Source organism: Hyperoodon ampullatus (genome assembly GCF_949752795.1).
Source record: "Hyperoodon ampullatus genome assembly, chromosome: 12".
Classification (NCBI taxonomy): Eukaryota; Metazoa; Chordata; class Mammalia; order Artiodactyla; family Ziphiidae; genus Hyperoodon; species Hyperoodon ampullatus.
The window spans coordinates 73906586-73928816 of NC_136925.1; the positions used below are offsets into that span (position 1 = coordinate 73906586).

Sequence of the window (22231 nt, forward strand, 5' to 3'; positions counted from 1 at the left end):
CAGCACACGGCCACCCGCGCAGAGGATCATCCCTGACCCCAGACCCACGCCGGTCGCCCGTGCGCGTCTGCGCGCCCACGCCACCTTCGCCGCGCGCAACTCCCACGCCCCGGGTCCGCTGCCTGCCGGGCGCCGGATCCGCCTCCGGGGCTCGACCCAGAGGGTCTTCGGCGGAGTCCCTAGGGCTGCGGCCCCCGTCCCTCCCTCCTCCCCGCCCTCCCCCGCCCGCGCTCCTCCCGGTCGCCGCGGCTCCTCCTCCAGAGCTCCCCGCGAGCTGGCGGCGGCGCGGAGCAGGTGCTGACGAAGCCCGCGCATGCCGCTGCCCGGCCCGAGGCGGTAGCGGCGCCGGGCGCTCCGCCCGCCCCTCCTCCGGGCCGCACTCGGTCTCCGGCGCGCGCGGGGACATGTCGGTGGCGACGGGCAGCAGTGAGGCGGCCGGCGGGGCCGGCGGCGGTGGCGGCGGCGGCGCGCGGGTTTTCTTCCAGAGCCCCCGGGGCGGCGCCGGCGGCAGCCCGGGCTCGAGCAGCGGTTCGGGCTCCTCCCGGGAGGACTCGGCGCCCGTGGCCACGGCGTCCGCTGCCGGGCACGTTCAGCCGCAGCCGCGGCGCCACCAGCAGGGAAAAGTGACAGTAAAATACGATCGCAAGGAGCTTCGGAAGCGGCTCGTGCTGGAGGAATGGATCGTGGAGCAGCTGGGACAGCTTTACGGCTGCGAGGTACCTGGACGCGGGACCGGGAGGGTCGGGGGCCTCCCTGGCCCCGCTGCGCAAACATAGGAATTCTCCAGGGCTCTGGCTCCCAGGCGCGCACCGCCCTGGCTCCTGGGGACCCAGGGCTGGGAGCGAGGCGCGGCGTGTTCTCTCTCCAGAGTGCCCTCTGGTGCCGGGGCGCAGCGATGGGGACGCCCCTCCTGGGTTCAGCTGCCGGGTGCCCGGAGAGCTGGGGGCCCCCTTGATGGCCGTACCGAGGGCTGGGTCTTACTCGGCGCCCTGCGTTTCTGCCAGCCCCGGGCTCTTCTCGGCTCCAGCTGCAGCTCCCCGAAGTGGGGCTCGGAAGGGATCACCCCGGCTGCGCGCAAACCCACGAGAACAGCGCTCACTGCTGGGACCCAGGCAGACCCGGTTTCTGTGGAGGGGGAGCAGGGAAAAGACTGAAAGCTGCTTAACGGAGAGGAGAGGTTCTGGGTACCTTAGAGACCACCTCGGTTTCTGAAATATACAACAAAATCATAAGCTGAACGCTTTCCATTTTCCAGCCAGCCCCGACGCACGTCTCCATAATTCGGCCTTGCATTACCAAAGCTGCACACGTTGGGCTTTGTTGAAACAGATTTCTTTCTTCCTGCCCAGTTTCAGTTACTCCCGTTGACGGGCGCAGAATGAGAGCCTTGGGCAACCTGGAAGGGTGCCTGGGTGGAAGGAAGGGAGCCTGCGGGTGGTGTGCGGGATGCCCGGAATCGCCCAGCTCCCCCTGCGCCGCGACATTTACTTCCCACAGTTCAGGGGCTAAGCTGATACGCAAATCTGACTGCCGCGTCAGGAGAAATAGTTGATGTAAGGAGAAATATTTAGAATAAGCTGTTACAAAAGTATGGCAGAAAAATGACCGAAGCCAAAATGATCGCCCGTGAGTGTCTGTAATAACAGTATTTGTAAACGAAGTCTTCTACGTCTCTTAAGGGAGTGGAGTTTGGAAAGGGTGGAAGAATGGAGAGGGTTAATAATTAAGGATATGGTTTCTAAGTTAAAGCTAGGTTTGTGTCTATAGGGCTGTTACCCTCTACAGCAAAAATGAAAGCCAGATGAACCCACTGGCTTTTCCTCTGGTTTAGATTTCACACATTTTATGGCCTATTGTGAAAACATATTTTCCCTAACATTCTCATCGGCGCAAGGAAACAGCATTCTCATTACAGACGCCTGATGAATGATTGTGATATAATGAAGCTTGACTATATGACTAATGGGCTTGTAAAAATATATTGTTTCTCCAGCCCAGCTCTTAGAAAAAGCCATTTTAATTGCATAAATAAAACTGGCCAAAATAGGAAGTGTTTATGGGTTTTTTTAAAAAATAGGAAGTTGGCAGAACTCTTTAAAGAAACAATATATTTGATTTAGCTGGGATTACTGTGGGATGGATGGATGTGCCCAGTCTTGCCTCTGTAGAATCCAATTACTTTTCACTTATTTCATACTGGTCTTTATACTCCATTTGGGGTTTGGAGAAGATTTGGGTTAGTAGAGAAACTGTTGCTGAAATTAAGAATGATTGAGCAATGTTCTTTTTATGGGAGAGTAAATAGATGTAGCTTTGGGAAGAGTTCCAGCCTCTCATCAGGTTGGCAAATCATATATTTTAAAGGTTCTTCTGAATAATTGGAAAAAAATGAAAGATTGAATACTCACTGTATTAAACATGTAGGTTAGGTACCTATTTTAAAGGGTAAATATGACCTTGAATCTTTTCCTTGTACTTCTCCCATTTCAGACCTCAACGTATAGCAAACAGCTAGAGAGTTGAGAGGTTTTGTGGTGAAATGACACAAGATGCTATAGGCTGCCCGCATGTCATTAAAATGGGGCAAATATTCCTCTTCAAGTTGTTCTGTCATTTTAGGTTGAAGGAATATAAGTCATTGAAAGGGTTGTTGGCAATTTGTAAATACTATATTGATGCTATACCTTCGGTGAATAATAAAAAGGCTGTGGACTAATAAGTAGCCACGTAAGGGATTGTCTTCTGCCATCTAGTCTTCCACTGGTAGGGCTCTATTTTTAGCTTCATTTCTCTGGTCTGGTAGCCTTTCCTTGCTGATAGCTTCAAGTATTTCAGCCTCTGGTTTGTGAATCGAGAAGGACCTACCTGGCTTGTAGCTCTGAATCTCATAATATGAAGGTTAGGAAATGTCCTTTTTACACTTAAAATTGGTAATGTCTCCAAATGTTTAGCCCGTGAAATTGACACGGAAAGCCAGCTTGCCAGACTTCGAACCAGCCAGAGGCCTGAGCTATCTGCCAGGTTGGGGGTCTTCCAGATGAACGTGTATTTAATTTCAGAAGGACTTGCATCAGGCAGGTCAGCAGTTAGATGACTTGTCCTTTTCAGAATAGAAAATAGTGGTCTTTTAGAGTGACATAAAGTATGATATTTAATATTAGAAAGGAGTGGGAGAGAAGAAATACACAGAATAACTTCCTGGCTATGGTTTTATCGAGAAGTTTGCAGTGACCAATCGGTTTTATACAGAGAATAATACAAAGACAGAATTTATGGAGTACTTATATTATGCACTGCGTGTTGTTCCAGGCACTGATTCATTTAGTCATTACAACAACCCATATGAAGAGAGTGCTGTTATCATCTCTGTTTTACAGATGAGGAAACTGAGACACAGAGGGATTAAGAGGCTTTCGCAAGTTCACATAGCTGGTGAATGTCACTGGGTGAGGTGGGGTAAGAGCCCAGCAGTGTGGCTCTGGTCCATGTTCTAAGCACCGAGCCTGCTTATAACTCTGCAGGGTCCTGTGCAAGAGAACAGATGGAGGCCCTCACAGCATGTGTCGAAATGTTTAAAAGTTATGAATCAAGCTAATGAGCATTCATATATATTCTATCCTCCTACCTTGGCAAAGATATCTTCATAATGGCCTGGAAAGCTAGGCTTGAACTTTGAATTCTCAGATTTCCCAGAGCTCAGAGCTGGTTGGGAGAATCTTCCCCTGGGCCAGGACCTGCTTCCCTCGGTTCTTCACCTGTGATACCTTCAATGAGGTAAAGGGCATCGTGTCCACTCGCATGTCCAGTCTGTCCACACTGTCTGCCCCCCACCCCCAACTGTGCCTCTGGCTCCAACCAGTGGCAAAGTCCCCCTTTGGGAGGCCAGACCTGGAAGGAGCCTGTTCATGCCCTGGAAGTGTCCTGGTATTTGATCAGGGAATTCTGGGGGCTCAGAGTGTAGGCTAAAACCAGATGGAGGGTTACCGGCTCTGGATGGGTAAGTCCACCTGGTCCCAGGAACTCTGCAGGAAGATGAGTGGAGCCCAGGGCTGTGGCCCCTCCTACACAGTCTAAGGGTGGTATTGTTAAACACCACATCATACGTACAGCAGAAACTAACACAACATTGTAAAGCAACTATACGCCAATAAAAATTAATAACCCCCCCTCCACATCATACAGCCATTTGGATACATAAATAAATGTCTTTATAGATTCTAAAATGATTATTTACGTTTATAGTTATTTTCCATTTCATCTTCTTGTACAGTTAGTTACATTTTCACCTAGGAATTTGCTTATAACAGAACTGCTAGGTTAAATCTACATCCACATGTAAGAATTTCTGTTTTAAGACATTTTCATATCTCTCCCAAACACTGATAGTTTTTAAGAGCATTTTTTTATAACAAATTTAATCAGTTATACATATACATATGTTCCCATATCCCCTCCCTTTTGCGTCTCCCTCCCACCCTCCCTATCCCACCCCTCCAGGCGGTCACAAAGCACCGAGCTGATCTCCCTGTGCTATGCGGCTGCTTCCCACTAGCTATCTACCTTACGTTTGGTACTGTATATATGTCCATGTCTCTCTTTCGCTTTGTCACAGCTTACCCTTCCCCCTCCCCATATCCTCAAGTCCATTCTCTAGTAGGTCTGTGTCTTTATTCCTGTCTTACCCCTATGTTCTTCATGACATTTTTTCCCCTTAAATTCCATATGTATGTGTCAGCATACAGTATTTGTCTTTCTCTTTCTGACTTACTTCACTCTGTATGACAGACTCTAGGTCCATCCACCTCATTACAGATAGCTCAATTTCGTTTCTTTTTATGGCTGAGTAATATTCTTAAGAGCATTTGATATCTGGCATAGTGTCTACTTTGACGAGTATTGCAAGAGGACTTAACTGGATAAGTCATGTCAATTTTTCCCATCTTGCCCAGCATCAAGATAACATCTGTACTTCCAGTTTTGCAGTTTGATTTGCTTTGGAAATAAAAGCCTGTAGTTAACCTCAGATTACTGAAATGCCTGCAGCAGCCTAGCCATTAACAGACTTGTATACTGAGGGTATCTCCTGGGTTATCCTGAATGTCCATTTAGGGGGGCTTTCCTTTTGCTGCAGCTGTCTGCATTTTAAAAAGTGGTTTCTGGCACGTTACACTCTTTCATCTTCCCTTACTCCCTACCATCCTCATTCTGTAAGTCAGTGGTTCTCAAATTGTTTTGACTGTGGCCCTAGAAAGAAACACTTGCTGCCTGATACACATACTGATACATGGATGGATGAAAACAGAGATTCACAAAGCGCCACTTAAAGTTACCATGTACGTGAAAGAAAAATTACAAAGTTAATATTAAATATGACTTTATTAATGTTGAAATACAATATTCTGTTCTATTTAATTTACCACAATTGCTGGTTGTGACCCTCTAAATTGATTTCATAACACATTTTGGGGTTGTAACCTGCCATTAAAAAAATAACTGCTCCTGAAGGGGAAAAGCTTAAACATATATAAGATAATCAGCTAAAATTTATTGAGTGCTTTCTGTGTATCAGGTATGGTTCATGGAATCCTAGTAACAACCTCTGATATTCCCATTTCATGGATGTGGAAACTGAGGCACAGAGAAGTCAAGAAGTTGCCCCAGGCCCCTCAGCTGGGACACAGCAGAGCAGGGCTGTGTCCAGAAAGTCAGCTGTACCTTAATCACTGCTTCTTGAGGTGGGGCAGTGCCTGGCACCTTCTTGAACCCCTGTAGGTTGCCTCCTCCCCTGATGCAGCTGTTGTAACTTCTGAGCTGACTGATGTTGCATGTAGGGGGACACCAGTGTCCATGGATTTGTTCTTGGATCAGGCCTCCTGTTTTTAGTTCAGGTCGTTGCTTTGTTCTCGATTCCTACTCTGCAACACCAAATTAGCCTGCTTTGCTGCTTTGTTAGTCCCTCAGCCGGAAGGTAGAAAATGCTATCTAGAAGATGGTTTGTGGATTATGTGGTGAATCCCCATTTGTGTAGGTATTTGAGAATGAATAGACTTTTAAACCAAACTGCTTAAAAAAAAAAAACTCCATAAACTCAATCTGTAAAATATTAAGGAATAAATTAAACATGTTAAAAGTCCATGAATAAAACAATTCTAAATTGCCAAAGGATGAAATGAAAACTGTACTTAACAGGTTTCCCTTTGGAACAATGGTTAGGGAAATTTGGTGTGGAGGCAGTGATTAAAAGAGTAAATGCTTCGAAGCGAGGTGAACCTGAAAGGTACCTTGGCCCCAGCATTTAGTAGTGCTTAGAGATTGGGCAATTTCCTTAACCTCTCTGAGCCCCACTTTCCCCCTGCGTTTAAGGGAATAGTCCTGGCCCCTTTGTGGTGGTGTTATGAGGACCGAATGGGTCCGACCGTGGAGCTGGACCTTAGTCGGTGTTGTAGTTTGAATCATAACCAGCCAGTAACTGTTGGTCGTTCTCTGTGATGTGGGAGAGGAGGAGGGGGGAAGATAAAAGAAGTATTCGTACCTATTTGGTGGTAGAATTTGGAGACGGATGTGAGGTCAGAGGCGTTGGTGTATTTTTGAACTTGAACATGGGCAAATATTCGCTCTGTCATTCCCTTTTTTCCTAGAGCCTTCCTCGTTCTGGAAGTTCCTGTGGATTTTCATATATGTGGAGAGAAGTTATGCATCAACAATTTGAAGGCAGGATTGGTCTTAATTTTCTTTGTCTGTGTTCCTTGTAGGGCACAGTTCTTCAGCCCTTAAGCATTTATTTGAGTGAATGAAAAACGGTCAACCTTCCGAAAACCTTTTAAAAGTCATTCATCTTTTAGTACCGGCTTATTTGGTGGTGCTCCTTTATCATGCTCATGGCTATGGAAAAAAACTGGTGCAGGGTTTGGTTACAATCATCTATGTCAAGCTCTTGCATCATTACTGTTTTATTTTAGCATTTTTGGATATACACCTACCTCCATTGACCTATTTTGCTCAAAACAGGAATTGAAAGACAGTAGTTGCAGCTAATTGATTTTTAAGCTTAGACTGAGAGAATTCTTTTGAAAACTGAATCTTCCTCATGTCTCCCGTCCACTCTTTTCCTTTGCTTCTACTGTTCCCCTTGCCACACTAGCCTACCTGCCCTTCTCATCTCGGACACCTGTTTGTTTCCAGTATCTTCCATTTTTCTCTCACCTTTGAAACAACCTGGCTTCATAGGATACCCTTGCCCAGCTCATAGTCTCCTCAAAGACATCATCTCTTTCTAGATGAGGGAACAACTGAGTCTGTTTCATTTTCCATGTGGTGTGTGCACCATGTGCATAATTGCATTTTGTAGTTTACTCTCTTGTCTCCCGTTTCCTGCACTTGTCTATTTCAAACCTTCACCTGTCTTTTAAAAAATTATTATTTTTTTTATTTTGTTTTTGGCTGTGTTGGGTTTTTGTTGCTGCACACGGGCTTTCTCTAGTTGCGGCGAGCGGGGGCTACTACTCTTCGTTGCGGTGCGCGGGCTTCTCATTGCGGTGGCTTCTCTTGTTGCGGAGCCCGAGCTCTAGGCGTGCAGGCTTCAGTAGTTGTGGCACGCGGGCTTCAGTAGTTGTGGCTCGCGGGCCCTAGAGCGCAGGCTCAGTAGTTGTGGCTCACGGGCTTAGTTGCTCCACGGCATGTGGGATTTTCCCAGACCAGGGCTTGAACCCGTGTCCCCTGCGTTGGCAGGCGGATTCTTAACCACTGCGCCACCAGGGAAGTCCCCACCTGTCTTTTCAAGGCACCCTTTCTGTTACCTGCCCTGCCCCTTGCAGCCTCCCGCTGTTCTAGCCAATCCATCCACCCTCCCGGGCACTTCCTTCTCTTAAGTACCTTCCTACCTGGGCTGCTTTTCAACCTCCTCCGTTCACCCCAGCACATACACAAGTTGCAGTGTTTCTTTCCCTTACCAACAACCTCCTACCACACAAATGCTTCCCTTTCTCAATCCTGTACTCCCTCTGGTTGCTGCCTTATCTTCTCCTTCCCTTGCTATTTTTCCAGATCTTTCTCCCCCCATGACACCTTCTGTTTATCCACTGCAATCTAATGTTGGCTCCTCCCATGGCTTCCCTGAGGATCTTCTTGCTTTTCAGTCCAGTAGTTTGTTTGGGTCTTTATTTTACTTGACCTTCTGAGGCATTAGGTGCCCTTCACCATTTCCTAGGGAAGCTTTGAGCAGTCCTCGCCTGGCTCTCATCCTGCTCTCTAGCTACCCTTCCAGCCTCCTTTCTGGCTTTTCGTCCTCTGCCCGCCTCTTCAGTGCTGTCACACTGGCTCTGTCTTTAGGCCTCTGCTCTATTCTTTCTGTTTCTTCCCCACCCCTGCGTCCTCTTTCTGGTTGAGATGAATACTCCTGTGGCCTCAGGTGCCGTCCATATGCTGACAACCCTTCAATCTGTATATTTAGCCCTGATCTGTCTTCTGAGTACCAGACATACTCAGATGCCCCGTGGGAACCTCAGCTTTAGCTGCTCTGAAACTGAGGTTCTCATTTTCCTCTGCAGCCTGCCCCCCTTCCTCAGTTCCCCGGGTGAATGGGAGGCACGCTGTCCACAGGTGTCCCAGCCGAGAGCATGCTGGCCTCCTCCTCTGACCTCTCCCTGCGGGTCACATCCAGCGGTCAGGAGGTCTTGTGGACGCCTCCTCAGAGCTCTGGAATCTGATTCTTCGGCTTCTCACTGCCACCGCTTTAGTCCAGCACCATATAATTTCTCACCTGTATTATAGAAGAGACACTTTGGTCTCGTGTCCCTCAAATTACTGCTACTACTAGCACTAGTACTACTACCAGCCCTCTACTATTGCTGCTGTTATTACTACTTCTGCTACTCAAGTAGCTCTCGGTCCAGGGCCAGGTGACTTATGCATTTTATCTCCTCCAATTGATCCTGACAGTAACTTTATGAGATGGGTAGTATTATCTTAATTTCTTCTCATTATAGAGGAAGAAACTGAGGTCAGAGAAGTTGTTCCTTGTCCTTGTCCAAGGTCACGCTGACTCCCCAAGTCACACAGCCTCGATGCTACCGTTGCTCCCAGCAGCTGCGTTTATTAAGTTCTTACTGCACAGCCCGTCCTTCCTGAGTCCTCGTTCATCCCCTACAGTAACTCTGCAAGGGAGGTAGAGAGACCGAGGTACAGAGAGCCTGAGCGACAGGTCCCAGTCAGAGGTCACGTCATTCTCCAGTGGCAGAGGCCGGAGCGAAGCCCTGTCTCTGGTTCCTGGGCTGGGGTCTTCTCCTCTGGTCCTTCATCTCCAGCTCTCCCTCACCATGGGAGCTTCGGAGCCCCCTCCACATGGCCGGCTGGAGTGTTTCTAAAATCCTGACCGGATCTAGTCCCTCCACAGTCTTCAGGATACGGCCTGCGACAAGGCTCAGGGCTCTGCTGCTGGTCCCTCTCCGGTCTCATCTCCTTCCCCCAGCCCACCCTTGCTTCTTCAGTTATTGACCGAGATCCTAGTGCAGGTCAGGCAGGAGCCCCTTCCCGTTTGTCTCTCTCTGCCAGAATCACCTCTCCCTCCCTCCCTCCCTCCTCCTCACCTGCCTGTCTCTTACCTGTTCTCCTCCAGGAAACCTCTGTCACAGGTGTCGTCACTGGCAGGCTGGCTGATAGGCCTTTGCTGGCTTGTGCTCACCCCTGTCTCGGCCCCTTTCTATAATCCTGTCTCTTGCAGCTTCTGAGGGCAAAATCTTGTGGTCCCTGCAGCCCTAGTGGCCTCTTGCATCCTGGCTGCACTCAGGGGTCCAGGACCTGGCTGTCCAGTGAGTGACGCAGAAACTGGTCCCCTAGACCAGATGGCAGCATCTTCCGGTGCCGTGCATTTCAGAAATACATACCCCAAATTAAGTGCATTAATGTAATTTGGCTCTGCCTGTATTAAAAATCTGCTCTTCGTGGGACTTCCTTGGCAGTCCAGTGGTTAAGACCCCGAGCTTCCACTGCAGGGAGCGCGGGTTTGATCCCTGGTTGGGGAACTAAGATCCCGCATGCTGCACGCAGAGCAGCCAAAAAAAAAAAATCTGCTCTTCTGTCGTTGACCTGAAGTTTCAGTTCTTTTTCATGCTTAGGAATTATATACATGTGTTTTTTTTTGAAACTGTGAGCTAAAAGGACATTATGATGGAATAAGGCACAGAGGCCCAGGTGATGAAAGTCTTCAAAGGAAGTAATCACTCATTACCGCCATTCTTCTCTGTAATTTTAACTTTTCAGTGTGTACAAGAATATTATTTTGTTTGCACAGTAATCGTTCATTTCTTTGGAAGTGGAGATGCTTGTTGTGCTGGGAAGGGGTGAGGGCTTTTCCGTTAGAAGATAAGATTTGGAGCAACAGGCTCACACGAGTCTTGATAGAACAAGGAATGAAAGCCAGGATTCCTGCCTCTGCTTAAAAGTTTGGGCCAATAAATTCTCACCAGGTTTTTCTTAGTCACCACTGGCATTTTGGAAATCTGTTCCACTGAGTAAAAGCTTAGAAAAAAGAAGAGACCAGAGTGTGAATTAGTCTGTAAAGCATCACTTTATGGTTGAGGAAAAAAGGATCACAGAAGGGCTTTTCCTTTTTGAAAGAATCGTTAGGTCAAACTGTGGAAAGACCTGTGGAGGGAAGGAATATTCATTCATTCCAACAGGTATTTACATAGATGGGGAAAGAGGAAGAAGATGCCTTCATTCATTTAAACTGTATAAGAGAAAAAAGAGAAAGTAAAGGGACCCTTCCTGTTATAGGGGAAGAATGGAGGTGTCCATATGATTGGAAGCCCCTTGAGGGTGGCAACTATTTCCTGTTCACGGTTGTATTAGTGTTTTCAATACATTTATTTACCACATAGTGGTTGTGTATTTCTTCCTTTACTCAAAGCCTGTTTTCGGGAAAGATTATCTTAAATTCATTGACATTATAATGTAAATGACTAAAAACACTTTATCGTTCAGGTTAATAGGAAGTAAGGTCTTAAGTAAGAGAAAGTCGTCAGTTAATAGCTGAACTTCAGGAGTGAATACACAGCGCAGGCTGTATCATCTGTGGGCTGTGGGACCATGGTGGCATCTATGAGATCTATGACTCGAAACGTGTTCTCAGTATGATGTCGTGGGAAGGGTCCTGGCCTCTGTTCTAGCAGGGCTGCCGCTCACCAGCCAGATGACCTTGGCAAGTCATTTTCACATTGGCTTTTGTTTTCAGGTTTTCTTTCCTCATCTGAAAAAAAAAAAAAAAAAAAAGGAAGTCTAGGGCTTTCAAGCTCTGATCTTTATAGAGAGTCTGTAATAAAGCTGACCGTGCGTTGGAGAAAATGAGATTTATTAAAGAGAGGGTGATATTTAAAGCAGTAATAGAGGGTCTTTCCTCTCAAGGCAAACCTGAGACAGTTAGACTAGTTCACCAAAGGATCATCTGATTTACATAGTCATTTCAGTAGCTAAAGTGAGTGTCTCCAGCCTTCCCTTGCATGATGTCTTATGTGATGCCACTTGGACGGGAAGGATCCAGCTGAGAAGCCTTTTTAAAAGAACCCTCTTTCCCCCTCCAGCACTTCCTCCCCACTGTTGATTTCCAAGTTAAATATGAAATCTAACAGTGCAGATACTCAGAGCTACCCTATCTGCCTTTTTTTTTTTTTTTTTGCATTTAATTGGGTTAACCTTTAAGAAGAGCTGGCATATTTGACTTAAAGCTTTTAGGCATATAAGTTATAATATTGCCTGTTGGAGACCTTTCCTGTTATTATTTGTCCATTGTCTTGGCAGCTTATAATTAACTAATGATGGTATTTATTTTAGCTTGAGGAAGAATTGTGTTGAGATATAAAATGAGCATCTGAGAGAGAAAAGTGCAGCACCTTTAGGAAATAAATTTTTTAAAAGGCAGAGTACGAATTAGCCTAAATAAGAGTCTGAATAAATCTGTACTAAAGAAATTAATTTTCACTGGGGAATTTATTCCTGGAATGTCACTTTATAGTTAGTTTTAGAACATGATGGGATAGAAAAAAGAAAGTAAGATTTTTCATAGGCAGTTCCGGTAGGAAGTGAAAAGCAGAATTGATTGATCTTTATAATATTTGTTTATTTTGTTTCATGATAGAATCCATAAAGCACCATCAGATAATCCCATTCCTCCACACAAAAGCTCTGTGATGTGAGTAGTTATCCTATTTTTAAAATGTGAACATTGAGACTCAGAGGGGCTTAGTAACATGCCCACGTTGAAATTGCCAGTAAGACGAAAAGGAAGACTCAGAGTTGGAAACATGGAACATGTTTCTTGGAAACCATGAACATCAGTTTCACCTTCACCCCCTGATCATTTCCATGGATTCTAGCATTTTTGACCGATACACTGGGCAAGCCTTTTCTGCTTAATTTCTTTGACATATTTTCAAATATACTGCATCTTAGTTGAACAATTTACAGTCTTCTATTATTTTTTAGCTGAACCATTTAGAGGATTCAGCTGTTTCTTTAGAAAAATTCAAATCTATTAGTTCTCAAGTATACATCACAGTTGAGTGTGCTACTTATTTCTGATTGCCAGGTTTGCGTGAGCAGTTAGTATTGGAGTCCTTATGTTCTCTATTTATCCACTTAGATGGAATTTTGAGGTAAAAAGTTGGAAACTCACTTTAAATAAGCCATTTTATCCTACATGTTTGAAAGTACCAAATATTACCTTTGACATGGTTGAAGTAAAGAAATAATGCTTCTTCTAAATAAAATGTGAAAAACCCTTAACAACATCCTTTGCTTCTGCCTAAGGATGTTTTTGTCCTGAGCTGCTATGGTCCATCATCTATTAATATCTTTTATGTTTTCTATGTCAGTAGTACAACTGACAGAGCTGCTTCATTCGTTTCTGCAAATGTTAATGGAATCAAATCTGTTTTAAGCCAAGCAAGTAAGATGTTGAGTTTTTGGATTGGTAAAGATAGCTTTTCTGCTTGGTTCTTAGGAGCTAGTACTCCACGTAACAATTCCAATTAGTCAACTGGTTTTTCTCCTGTTTGTGATGGGGTGTGGAAGCTGGCTAACAAGTCGGAAGAAAGTGAGTCATTGATTTGGTGCTCAAACATGATTATGCTTGCTATAATGAAAACACTCTACAAATATTACAACTAAAAAAAAATAACATGTACTGTCTCTGGTAGACAAGGGCCTTTTGTTAAGCTAAAATATTCCATTTCTTCATCAAACCCCAGATGGTTCAGTATTTAGTAAGCTTATGCCAAAAGCAGTTTATATGGATGGATGTTTAGATAGTGAAAGTGTGTGTGTGTGTGTGGTGTGGTGTGTGTGTGTGTGTATCTAGGTAAACAGACAGACCATCACCCAAACTAGCCTGGGTCTTTAAAAGCATTAAGTTGCCAGTCACGTCTCAAAGTTCTGCAATATTCCCATGTTAAATTTCAGAGAGGGATAGTGGGCTGCATTTAATACGTGGAAGATCCTTGGGTTGAGTTAACTCATTATTCTGAAGAAGAAGAAAATGAGGAACTAGTTTATTTATCCTTGACACCTTACTGTAAATTGCCTTGCATAAAGCAATTTAAACCAATCAAGGAGGGCAAAGAATGAGATACAGAGAACATATAAAACAGTAAAGTGAAATCCAAATTCTCAAGCCACTCGTTATGACTAAGACACTGACCCCCTCGGCTGCCTCCGCGGGCGCAAGGCCGACCTCTGAGCAGTCCTGGAGGGCGTAAGTGTGGACCTGGCCTTCCTCGCAAGGAATTCAGGCTATCTTTTCCATTTCACGAATCAAAGCGAACTGAGAAGTTTTTGGAGACGGCTTCCTACTGGTGATAGGAAATAGGCTGTCTCATCTCAAGACCCCTGCTGGTTGGGATCACGGTTCTTTTTCCATCCTTTTCGCCGGGATGCAGGGCATGGAGTTCTAAGATAGCCCCTCCTACCTCCCTGGGGTAGGAGTGGGCGTGGTCTTCCAGAAGGAGGAGGCAGGCTCCCCCGACCCGCCTTTATTTGCAGACTGGGTGTGAGCCGACATCCTCGGCTTCCTTTAATTTCCCGCTTTCAATGATAGAGCCCTCTGGGGATGTTTTGAGGATGAATAAGGTTAAAAATCATCCCAGGAAAAGTCAAGGATACTTATGAAAGTACTACTAGCAACATCTGTGATCTTTTTTTCCATAGTTAATTCTGCCTTGTTAATACATATATTCAAATGAAAGGTATGTCCATTGGTCAAAAAGAGAGAAGAGGCTTTTGGAGTTTTTTTATTTTGAATAATTTTTGGTGGAGTTTACACCTTGATTGAAAATTTTGGTCACACACCAGGTTTTGTGGATATAGAATAATCTAGTTAGTGTCCCAATGAAAAGTCTTCTTGTTGGGTTGCTTCAAGAAAAGTACCTTTTTGGTTTTTTTTTCGGTACGTGGGCCTCTCACCGCTGTGGCCTCTCCCGTTGCGGAGCACAGGCTCCGGACGCGCAGGCTCAGCGGCCATGGCTCACGGGCCCAGCCGCTCCACGGCATGTGGGATCTTCCCGGACCGGGGCACGAACCTGTGTCTCCTGCATCGGCAGGCGGACTCCCAACCACTGCCCCACCAGGGAGGCCCAAGAAAATTACCTTTTTAATTCAGGAGAATTATCACATTTGAGTTAAGTGATAATGGATAATGTGCATTCTGGATACAAATCGTTTTCATAGGATGTCTTTGTGCTAAGAAAAAAGACTGCAAAGATATAATAAAAAAGGCTTTTTAGTATCATTATGGGTACTTTAAAAATATATAGGGCTTCCCTGGTGGCGCAGTGGTTGAGAGTCTGCCTGCCAATGCAGGGGACACGGGTTCGTGCCCCGGTCCGGGAAGATCCCACATGCCACAGGCCAGCTGGGCTCATGAGCCATGGCCGCTGAGCCTGCGCGTCCGGAGCCTGTGCTCCGCAACGGGAGAGGCCACAACAGTGAGAGGCCCGCGTACCGCAAAAAAAAAAAAAAAATATATATATATATATATATTTATTTATTTATTTATTTATTTTTGGCTGTGTTGGGTCTTCGTTTCTGTGCGAGGGCTTTCTCTAGTTGTGGCATGTGGGGGCCACTCTTCATCACGGTGCGCAGGCCTCTCACTATCGCGGCCTCTCTTGTTGCGGGGCACAGGCTCCAGACGCGCAGGCTCAGTAGTTGTGGCTTATGGGCCTAGTTGCTCCGCGGCATGTGGGATCCTCCCGGACCAGGGCTTGAACCCGTGTCCCCTGCATTGGCAGGCAGATTCTCAACCACTGCGCCACCAGGGAAGCCCTAAGGGTACTTTTAATTATATTTATGCTTTGTACAATGAATGTGTATTCCTTTCATAAGAGAAATCTAAGTTATTTAGAAAAAGGTGGGGGTGGGTATCCTGCTCTGCTGTCATCGTAAGAAGAGGCTTCCTTTCTCTTCCATGATCAATCTCTCTCCTGTCACAGGGCTTGATAATGTTCAGAGCAACTTTTGAGGTGTTTTGCCTTCTCTTCTCAGGCAGTGTTTTTTTTAATTGCAAATAATTAAGGGGAAAATGAACCAACAAGTGTGTTTGTATTAAATTCTTTCAATTTTCAGAATAACTAGTGGTAAGGCTTTTGGAAAGTAAGGTGTCTTTATCTTTTTGGGTGGAAAGGCCATCTGTGGAGAGGATGGTGCTACCAACCACGGGACAGAAGGGAGTTTAGAAGGAAGATGGGATCACCCTTTACCTTCTCTGAGGAGCCCATCCCCATCCTCCTACTCAAAAGGGGCTTTCTTCTTCATCTTCAGCCTTTCCTTCAAGAGTCATAGATCTTAAGATCTGTGCATTTCATGGTATGTAAATAATGTCTCAATAAAGTGCTAGACACGCAGACACAAGACTCTCTCCCCGTTTCCTCCTCTCTTTGCCCAGATCGAACAGGGAGCTTGTCTGTACCTTTTGTCCGCATTTTATCACCTTCTGCTCCCCCTTGGCCCACTGCTGTGTCGCTGACTCTCCTCTCCACCCAGAGGGCTTGTGCCCTTCAGGTTGCTGAGACCCTCGTGCCTATCTCAGTTCTCGTCTTTTGTGCTCTCAGCAGTGTTTTTTTGTTTCTTTTTAAATAGATTTATTTATCTCAGACCATAGTTGGAATCCTGGGCATTTTCTCTCTTCTTTTTTTTTTTTTTTTTGAATGTTTGAATTTAATTTATTTTTTTATACACCAGGTTCTTTTTAGTTATCCATTTTATACATATTAGTGTATATACGTCAATCCCAATCTCCCAATTCATCCCCCCACCCCCGCCAGCAGTGTTTGCCCTGCTTTCTGAAGCCACTCTATCCATTATCCATCCATCAGCCATCTTGCCCTCCGTCCATCCTCCCATCAGCCATCGTGCCATCGATCTGTCTCTGTCTCCAATACCCATCCAGCAGTCCTTGCAACCACTTTCTGCTGGGCCCACTTACTTTTTTTTTTTAACAAATAAACTTTATTTTTATTTTTTATTTTTTATAAACTTTATTTTTTTAGATGGCTTTAGATTTACAGAAAAACTACAAAGACTGCACTCCGTGTACTCTGTGACCAGTTTTACCTATTAGCAACACCTTAAATTACTATGGTAAATTTGTTACAATTAATGAACCAATATTGATACATGATTTTAATGAAAATCCACACTTTATTTAGCTTCCTTAGTTTTTATCCAGGGTCTTTTTTCTGTTCCAGGGTTCTGTCCAAGATACCATGTTACATTTAGTTGTCATGTCTCCTTAGACTCCTCTTGGCTATGACAGTTTTTTGGGCTCTCCTTGTTTTTCATAACCTTGACAGTTGTGTGAAGTACTGTTAGGTATTTTGTAGAAATGCCCTGCAAATGGGATTTGTCTGATGATTTTCTCATAATTAAACTGGGATTATGGGTTTTTGGGAGGAAAGCCACAGAGGTAAAGGGCAGTTCTCATCACATCCTGTCAAGGGGCATCCTATCAACAGGACTTAATCACTGTTGATGCTGGCCTTGACCACCTGGCTGGCGTGGTGTCTGTCAGGTTCCTTCACAGTAAAGTTACTCCCTCTCCCACTTTCTATACTGTATTCTTTGGAAGGAAATCACTATGTGCAGTCCCTACCTAAGGAATGGGGAGTTATGCTCCAACTCCTTATATTTCTATATGATTTATATGGAATTCTTCTGCATGGGACACTTGTCTCCTCTCCCCCATTTGTTTATTTAGTCAATAATTTATTTAAATCAATATGGACTTGTGGATATAATAAATATGTGTACTTTGGGTTAAAATTCAATGCTGCTGTATTTATTTGTTGCTCGAATTGTTTCAACTTTGGGAGCTATTTCAGTTGGCTCCTTTGTATGTTTGACATACTCCCATCATTGTGTGTGTGTGTGTGTGTGTGTGTGTGTGTGTGTGTGTGTGTGTGTTTAATACTTCCTTACTTTCTGGTGCTACAAGGTGTTCCAGGTTCATCTTGTATATTTTTTGCCCCAGGCATAGAATCAGCCATTTCTCCAAGGAGATCTGGTTCCTTTTATTGGAGAATGGTATCAGAAACCAAGATATGGATGATAGGTGTGCTTGTGGCTACTGGGGTGTCATTGTTTCTAGGGTCTGTCAGCTGTCAGAGTAAGGAAATGTATGTGTGGGTACTAACCTGTGTATATACACGTATCTGTAAATATTTCTATACATAGCCATCAATATCTCTATTAAGTGAAACATGAGTTCAAGATGATGTCTCCAGCTCTAATCCATTACCACGTGAATTATTCTAGCCTCTTTCTCTTGCCCATCTGTAAATTCTCCCTCCATCAGTAAGAAACCTGAGGTTCCCACCACCTGCCATCCATTCACTTAATTGTTCGATTGTGGCATACAGGTACAGCAGCATCGGAATTAACTCATACCCATGTGGGAAACAACTTTATCAACTAGAGTGCTTACGTGCAATTCACTTGCATTTAGTCCTACAGACTCTATTCATTTCCCGTTACTTAGATCAGCACCTTTTCCCCATACCTCCTTCAGTGAGGTTGTTTCCTACATTTGTAATATAGTCAGATTGTTTGATCACATTCTGTGTTCCATTTTGGGATTCCCCAATCTCTTAAATGATTTTTTTAAAATGTGCATACCCAAGACGTAGTCTTTGTGCTGTAAAGTTTATGTGCCTTGACAAACACATGATGTCACGTATCCACCCTTACAGTATCATATAGAATAGTTTCATCAAGCTAAAAAATACCTCCTGTGTGGGCTTCCCTGGTGGCGCAGTGGTTGAGAGTCCGCCTGCCGAGGCAGGGGACACGGGTTCGTGACCCGGTCCAGGAAGATCCCACATGCCGCGGAGCAGCTGGGCCCGTGAGCCATGGCCGCTGAGCCTGCGCGTCTGGAGCCTGTGCTCCGCAACGGGAGAGGCCACAACAGTGAGAGGTCCGCGTACTGCAAAAAAAAAAAAAAAAACCTCCCATGCTTCACTCATTCAACCTTCCCGGCTTCCCCCTGAGCCCCTGACCACCACTGATCTTTTTACCATTGCCATAGTTTTGCCTTTTCTAGAATGTCATACAATTGGAACCATGTAATATGTAGCCTTTTTAGACTGTCTTCTTTCACTTAGCAACATGCATTTAAGATTCATCTATGTCTTTTCATGACTTGATAGCTCATTTCTTTTTATAGCTGAATAATATTCCGTTGTTTATTGGCATGTACCACACTTTTTCCATTCAGCTATTGAAGGACATCTTGGTTGCTTCCAGTTTCGGGGCAATTATAAATAAACCTGGCATAAACATTTGCACACACGCTCTTGTGTGGTTATAAATTTCAAATCATTTGGGTAAATATGCCAGATGTACTTTTTTTTTTTTTTTTTTTTTTTGCGGTACGCGGGCCTCTCACCGCTGTGGCCTCTCCCGTTGCGGAGCACAGGCTCCGGACACGCAGGCCCAACGGCCATGGCTCACGGGCCAAGCCGCTCCGCGGCACGTGGGATCCTCCCAGACGGGGGCACGAACCCGCGTCCCCTCCATCGGCAGGCGGACTCTCAACCACTGCGCCACCAGGGAAACCCCTACCAGATGTACTTTTAAGTGCTAGGGGTGTGGTGCTAGGGAAGCAGCAGTGAACCAGAGAGGCAGTCCCTGTGCTCTGAAAGCACATACACAGGAGTAAAACAGAACGGTTTCAGCTTGTGAGAAGTTCTGTGAAAGAAATAAAGCAGACTAATGGAATAAAGTATGAAAGACTGTGCCTAGGTTGCTAGGACCAGGGACGGCCTCTCTGAGGAAGTTCGTTTCATTTGAACCAGGACCTACGTGGTGAGAAATGACACCAGCTGTGCAAAGATGGGAGAGGATGAGCTTTCTCCCGGTGGGCTCAGTTAATGCTGAGACCTCAAGGCAGGATGGACCTTGACATGGTCAAGGGGCTAGGGACAGAAAAAAATGTGAGCTGAGATCATGAGTGAGAGTCCTTTTTTAAAAAAAACTTTTTCCTGTAGTATGGCATACAGAGAACACAAATCCTAAGTGTGCGGGTTGATGAATTGTCTAGAATTGAACCCACCGCGTAACCACCATCCAGATCAAGAAAGGGAACATTGCTAACACCACAGGAGTCCCTGCTGTGCCCTCTTTCCATCATTAGCATCACCCCACCCCCCACACCCCTGCCTGCAAGGTAATCTGGTTGCCTTTTAAAATAACTTTTATGGGCTTCCCTGGTGGCGCAGTGGTTGAGAGTCTGCCTGCCGATACAGGGGACTCGGGTTCAAGCCCCGGTCTGGGAGAATCCCACATGCCGCGGAGCGGCTGGGCCCGTGAGCCATGGCCGCGGGGCCTGCGCGTCCAGAGCCTGTGCTCCACAACGAGAGAGGCCACAACAATGAGACCCACGTAGCGCACAAAAAAAAAAATTAAAAAATAAATAAATAAAATAAAATAACTTTTATGTCTGTTTCTTTTGTTCAACATTGTGTGAGATACACCCAAGTCGTTGCATGCCATTGAGGTTTGTCCATTTTAGTTGCCATGTAGTGTTCCCTGTATGAATACATCACAATTGTTTTTTAATCTGTTCTGCTTTCGATGGGCATTGGGGAGGCTTCCAGTTTGGGATTATTCTGAAGTGAGCCGCTGTGAACATTATTGCACGTGTCTTTTGGTGAACATATGTCTGCATTTTTGCTGGGTTGCATACATAGTGGAGAAACTGCTGGCTTATAGGGTATACATATGTTCAGCTTTGCTAGATATTCCCAGACAAATTTCCAGAGTAACTATAGTAATTTACATTCCCACTACAGTATCTGAAAGTTCCAGTTGTTTCACATCTTTGTCAACACTTGGTGTTTTCTCTTTCATTTTAACCATCTGTTAGGTATATATTGTTGTTGCATTGTGGTTTTGATTTGCATTTATCATGAAGTTCAATCCTCTTTCATATTTATTGGCCCGCTGGGTATCCTCTTTGTGAGGTGCCTGTTCAACTCTTTTGCCCATTAAAAAATAAAACTTTAGGGGCTTCCCTGGTGGCGCAGTGGTTGAGAGTCCGTCTGCTGATGCAAGGGACGCGGGTTCATGCCCCGGTCCGGGAAGATCCCACATGCCACGGAGCGGCTGGGCCTGCGCGTCCAGAGCCTGTGCTCCACAACGGGAGAGGCCATAACGGTGAGAGGCCCGTGTACCGCAAAAAAATAAATAAATAAATAAATAAATAATAAAACTTTAGGTTGGGTTGTCTGTCTTACTGATTTTTGTATATCCTGGATGCTAATCTTTTATACATCCTAGATATCAGTCATTTGTCAGAAATAGGTATTGTATGTATTTTCTCCCACTTTTTGAGTTGCCTTTTTTACTCTTTTAATGTTTGTTTTTAGATAAACAGAAGTTCTTAATGTTAATATTTTCCAGTTTACCAGTTTTTTTTCTTAATAGTGCCTTCTGCATCCTGTCTAAAAAATCTTTGTCTGCTCCAAGCTCATGAAGGTGTTCTCCAATGTTATCTTTTGGACGCTTCATTGTTTTACCTTTTATAATTAGATCTGTAATCTATTTGAAATTGATGTTTGTGTATGGTATACTGCAGGGATCAAGATTCGTTTTTTTCCGTGGGGACATCCAGTTGACCCAGAACTATTCATTGAAAAGATCATCCTCTTCCCCACTGTGCTGTAGTCACAAAACAGAGGACCTTGTATGTATGGGTCTATTATAGATTCTGTTGAGTGTGTTTTCATGCTGGATGGGACCTTCCCGTCGTGCTCACTGTACTCCATCTCCAAGTCTTGGCACAACGGCCCATGCACTGTAAATGGTCAGTAGGTATTAGCTAGTTGATGATCAGGTCTGAACTTGCCTTTTTGGCAAGAGTACGTAAAATCCCTAGGTTCAGGCTCGAAGAAAAGATACTCAGATTTCATTTTAGAGAAGACTTTGCTGACTACTTAACTATATTTCTTCAACAGGCCCAAATATGGTTTTGGAAAAGTCCTGCTGGCCACAGTCCTAGGGAAGGTCAGTTAACTTTAGACGAGTCGGTAGGGCCGTGTCTATTCAACCATCCAGTCAGCCACCCAATAAATAGCTGTTAAGGGCCTACTATGTGCCAGGTGTAAAGTAGAACTATGAAACAATGGGATTCTTTCCAGAGTTTCTGTTTTTCTTATTTGTTTGTTTGTTTATTTATTTATTATATCCTTATTGGAGTTTAATTGCTTTACAATATTGTGTTAGTTTCTGCTGTACAACAAAGGGATCAGCTATATGTATACATATATCCACATATCCCCTCCCTCTTGCATCTCGCTCCCTCCCTCCCACCCTCCCTGTCCCACCCCTCTAGGTGGTCACAAAGCACTGAGCTGATCTCCCTGTGCTATGCGGCTGCTTCCCACTAGCTATCTATTTTACAGTTGGTAGTGTATATATGTCCATGGTACTCTCTCACTTCATCCCAGCTTCCCCTTCCTCCTCCCCATGTCCTCAAGTCCATTCTCTATGTCTGCGTCTTTATTCCTGTCCTGCCACTAGGTTTATCAGTACTGTTTTTTTAGATTCCATATATATGCGTTAGCATGCAGTATTTGTTTTTCTCTTTCTGACTTACTTCCAGAGTTTCTATTTTTGATTTTAGAACATTTGTTGTTTCTTTCTTTACAAGTTAAACGTTCAGTGTGAGGAGGGTAATTTTTGGAATTTT

General features: G+C 44.9%; 1 protein-coding gene across 1 annotated transcript in view; it reads left to right on the forward strand.

Moving 5' to 3' along the window:
* Positions 1-404: 404 nt before the first annotated feature.
* Positions 405-22231, forward strand: part of PPP1R14C (protein phosphatase 1 regulatory inhibitor subunit 14C) — a gene marked incomplete at its 5' end in the record, with an annotated part of 88913 nt that continues 67086 nt past the window's right edge. Inside the window, one exon of the mRNA XM_079716651.1 lies at positions 405-716. Within this exon, the coding sequence (XP_079572777.1) occupies positions 405-716 (312 nt within the window). The remainder of the gene's footprint in view (positions 717-22231) is intronic.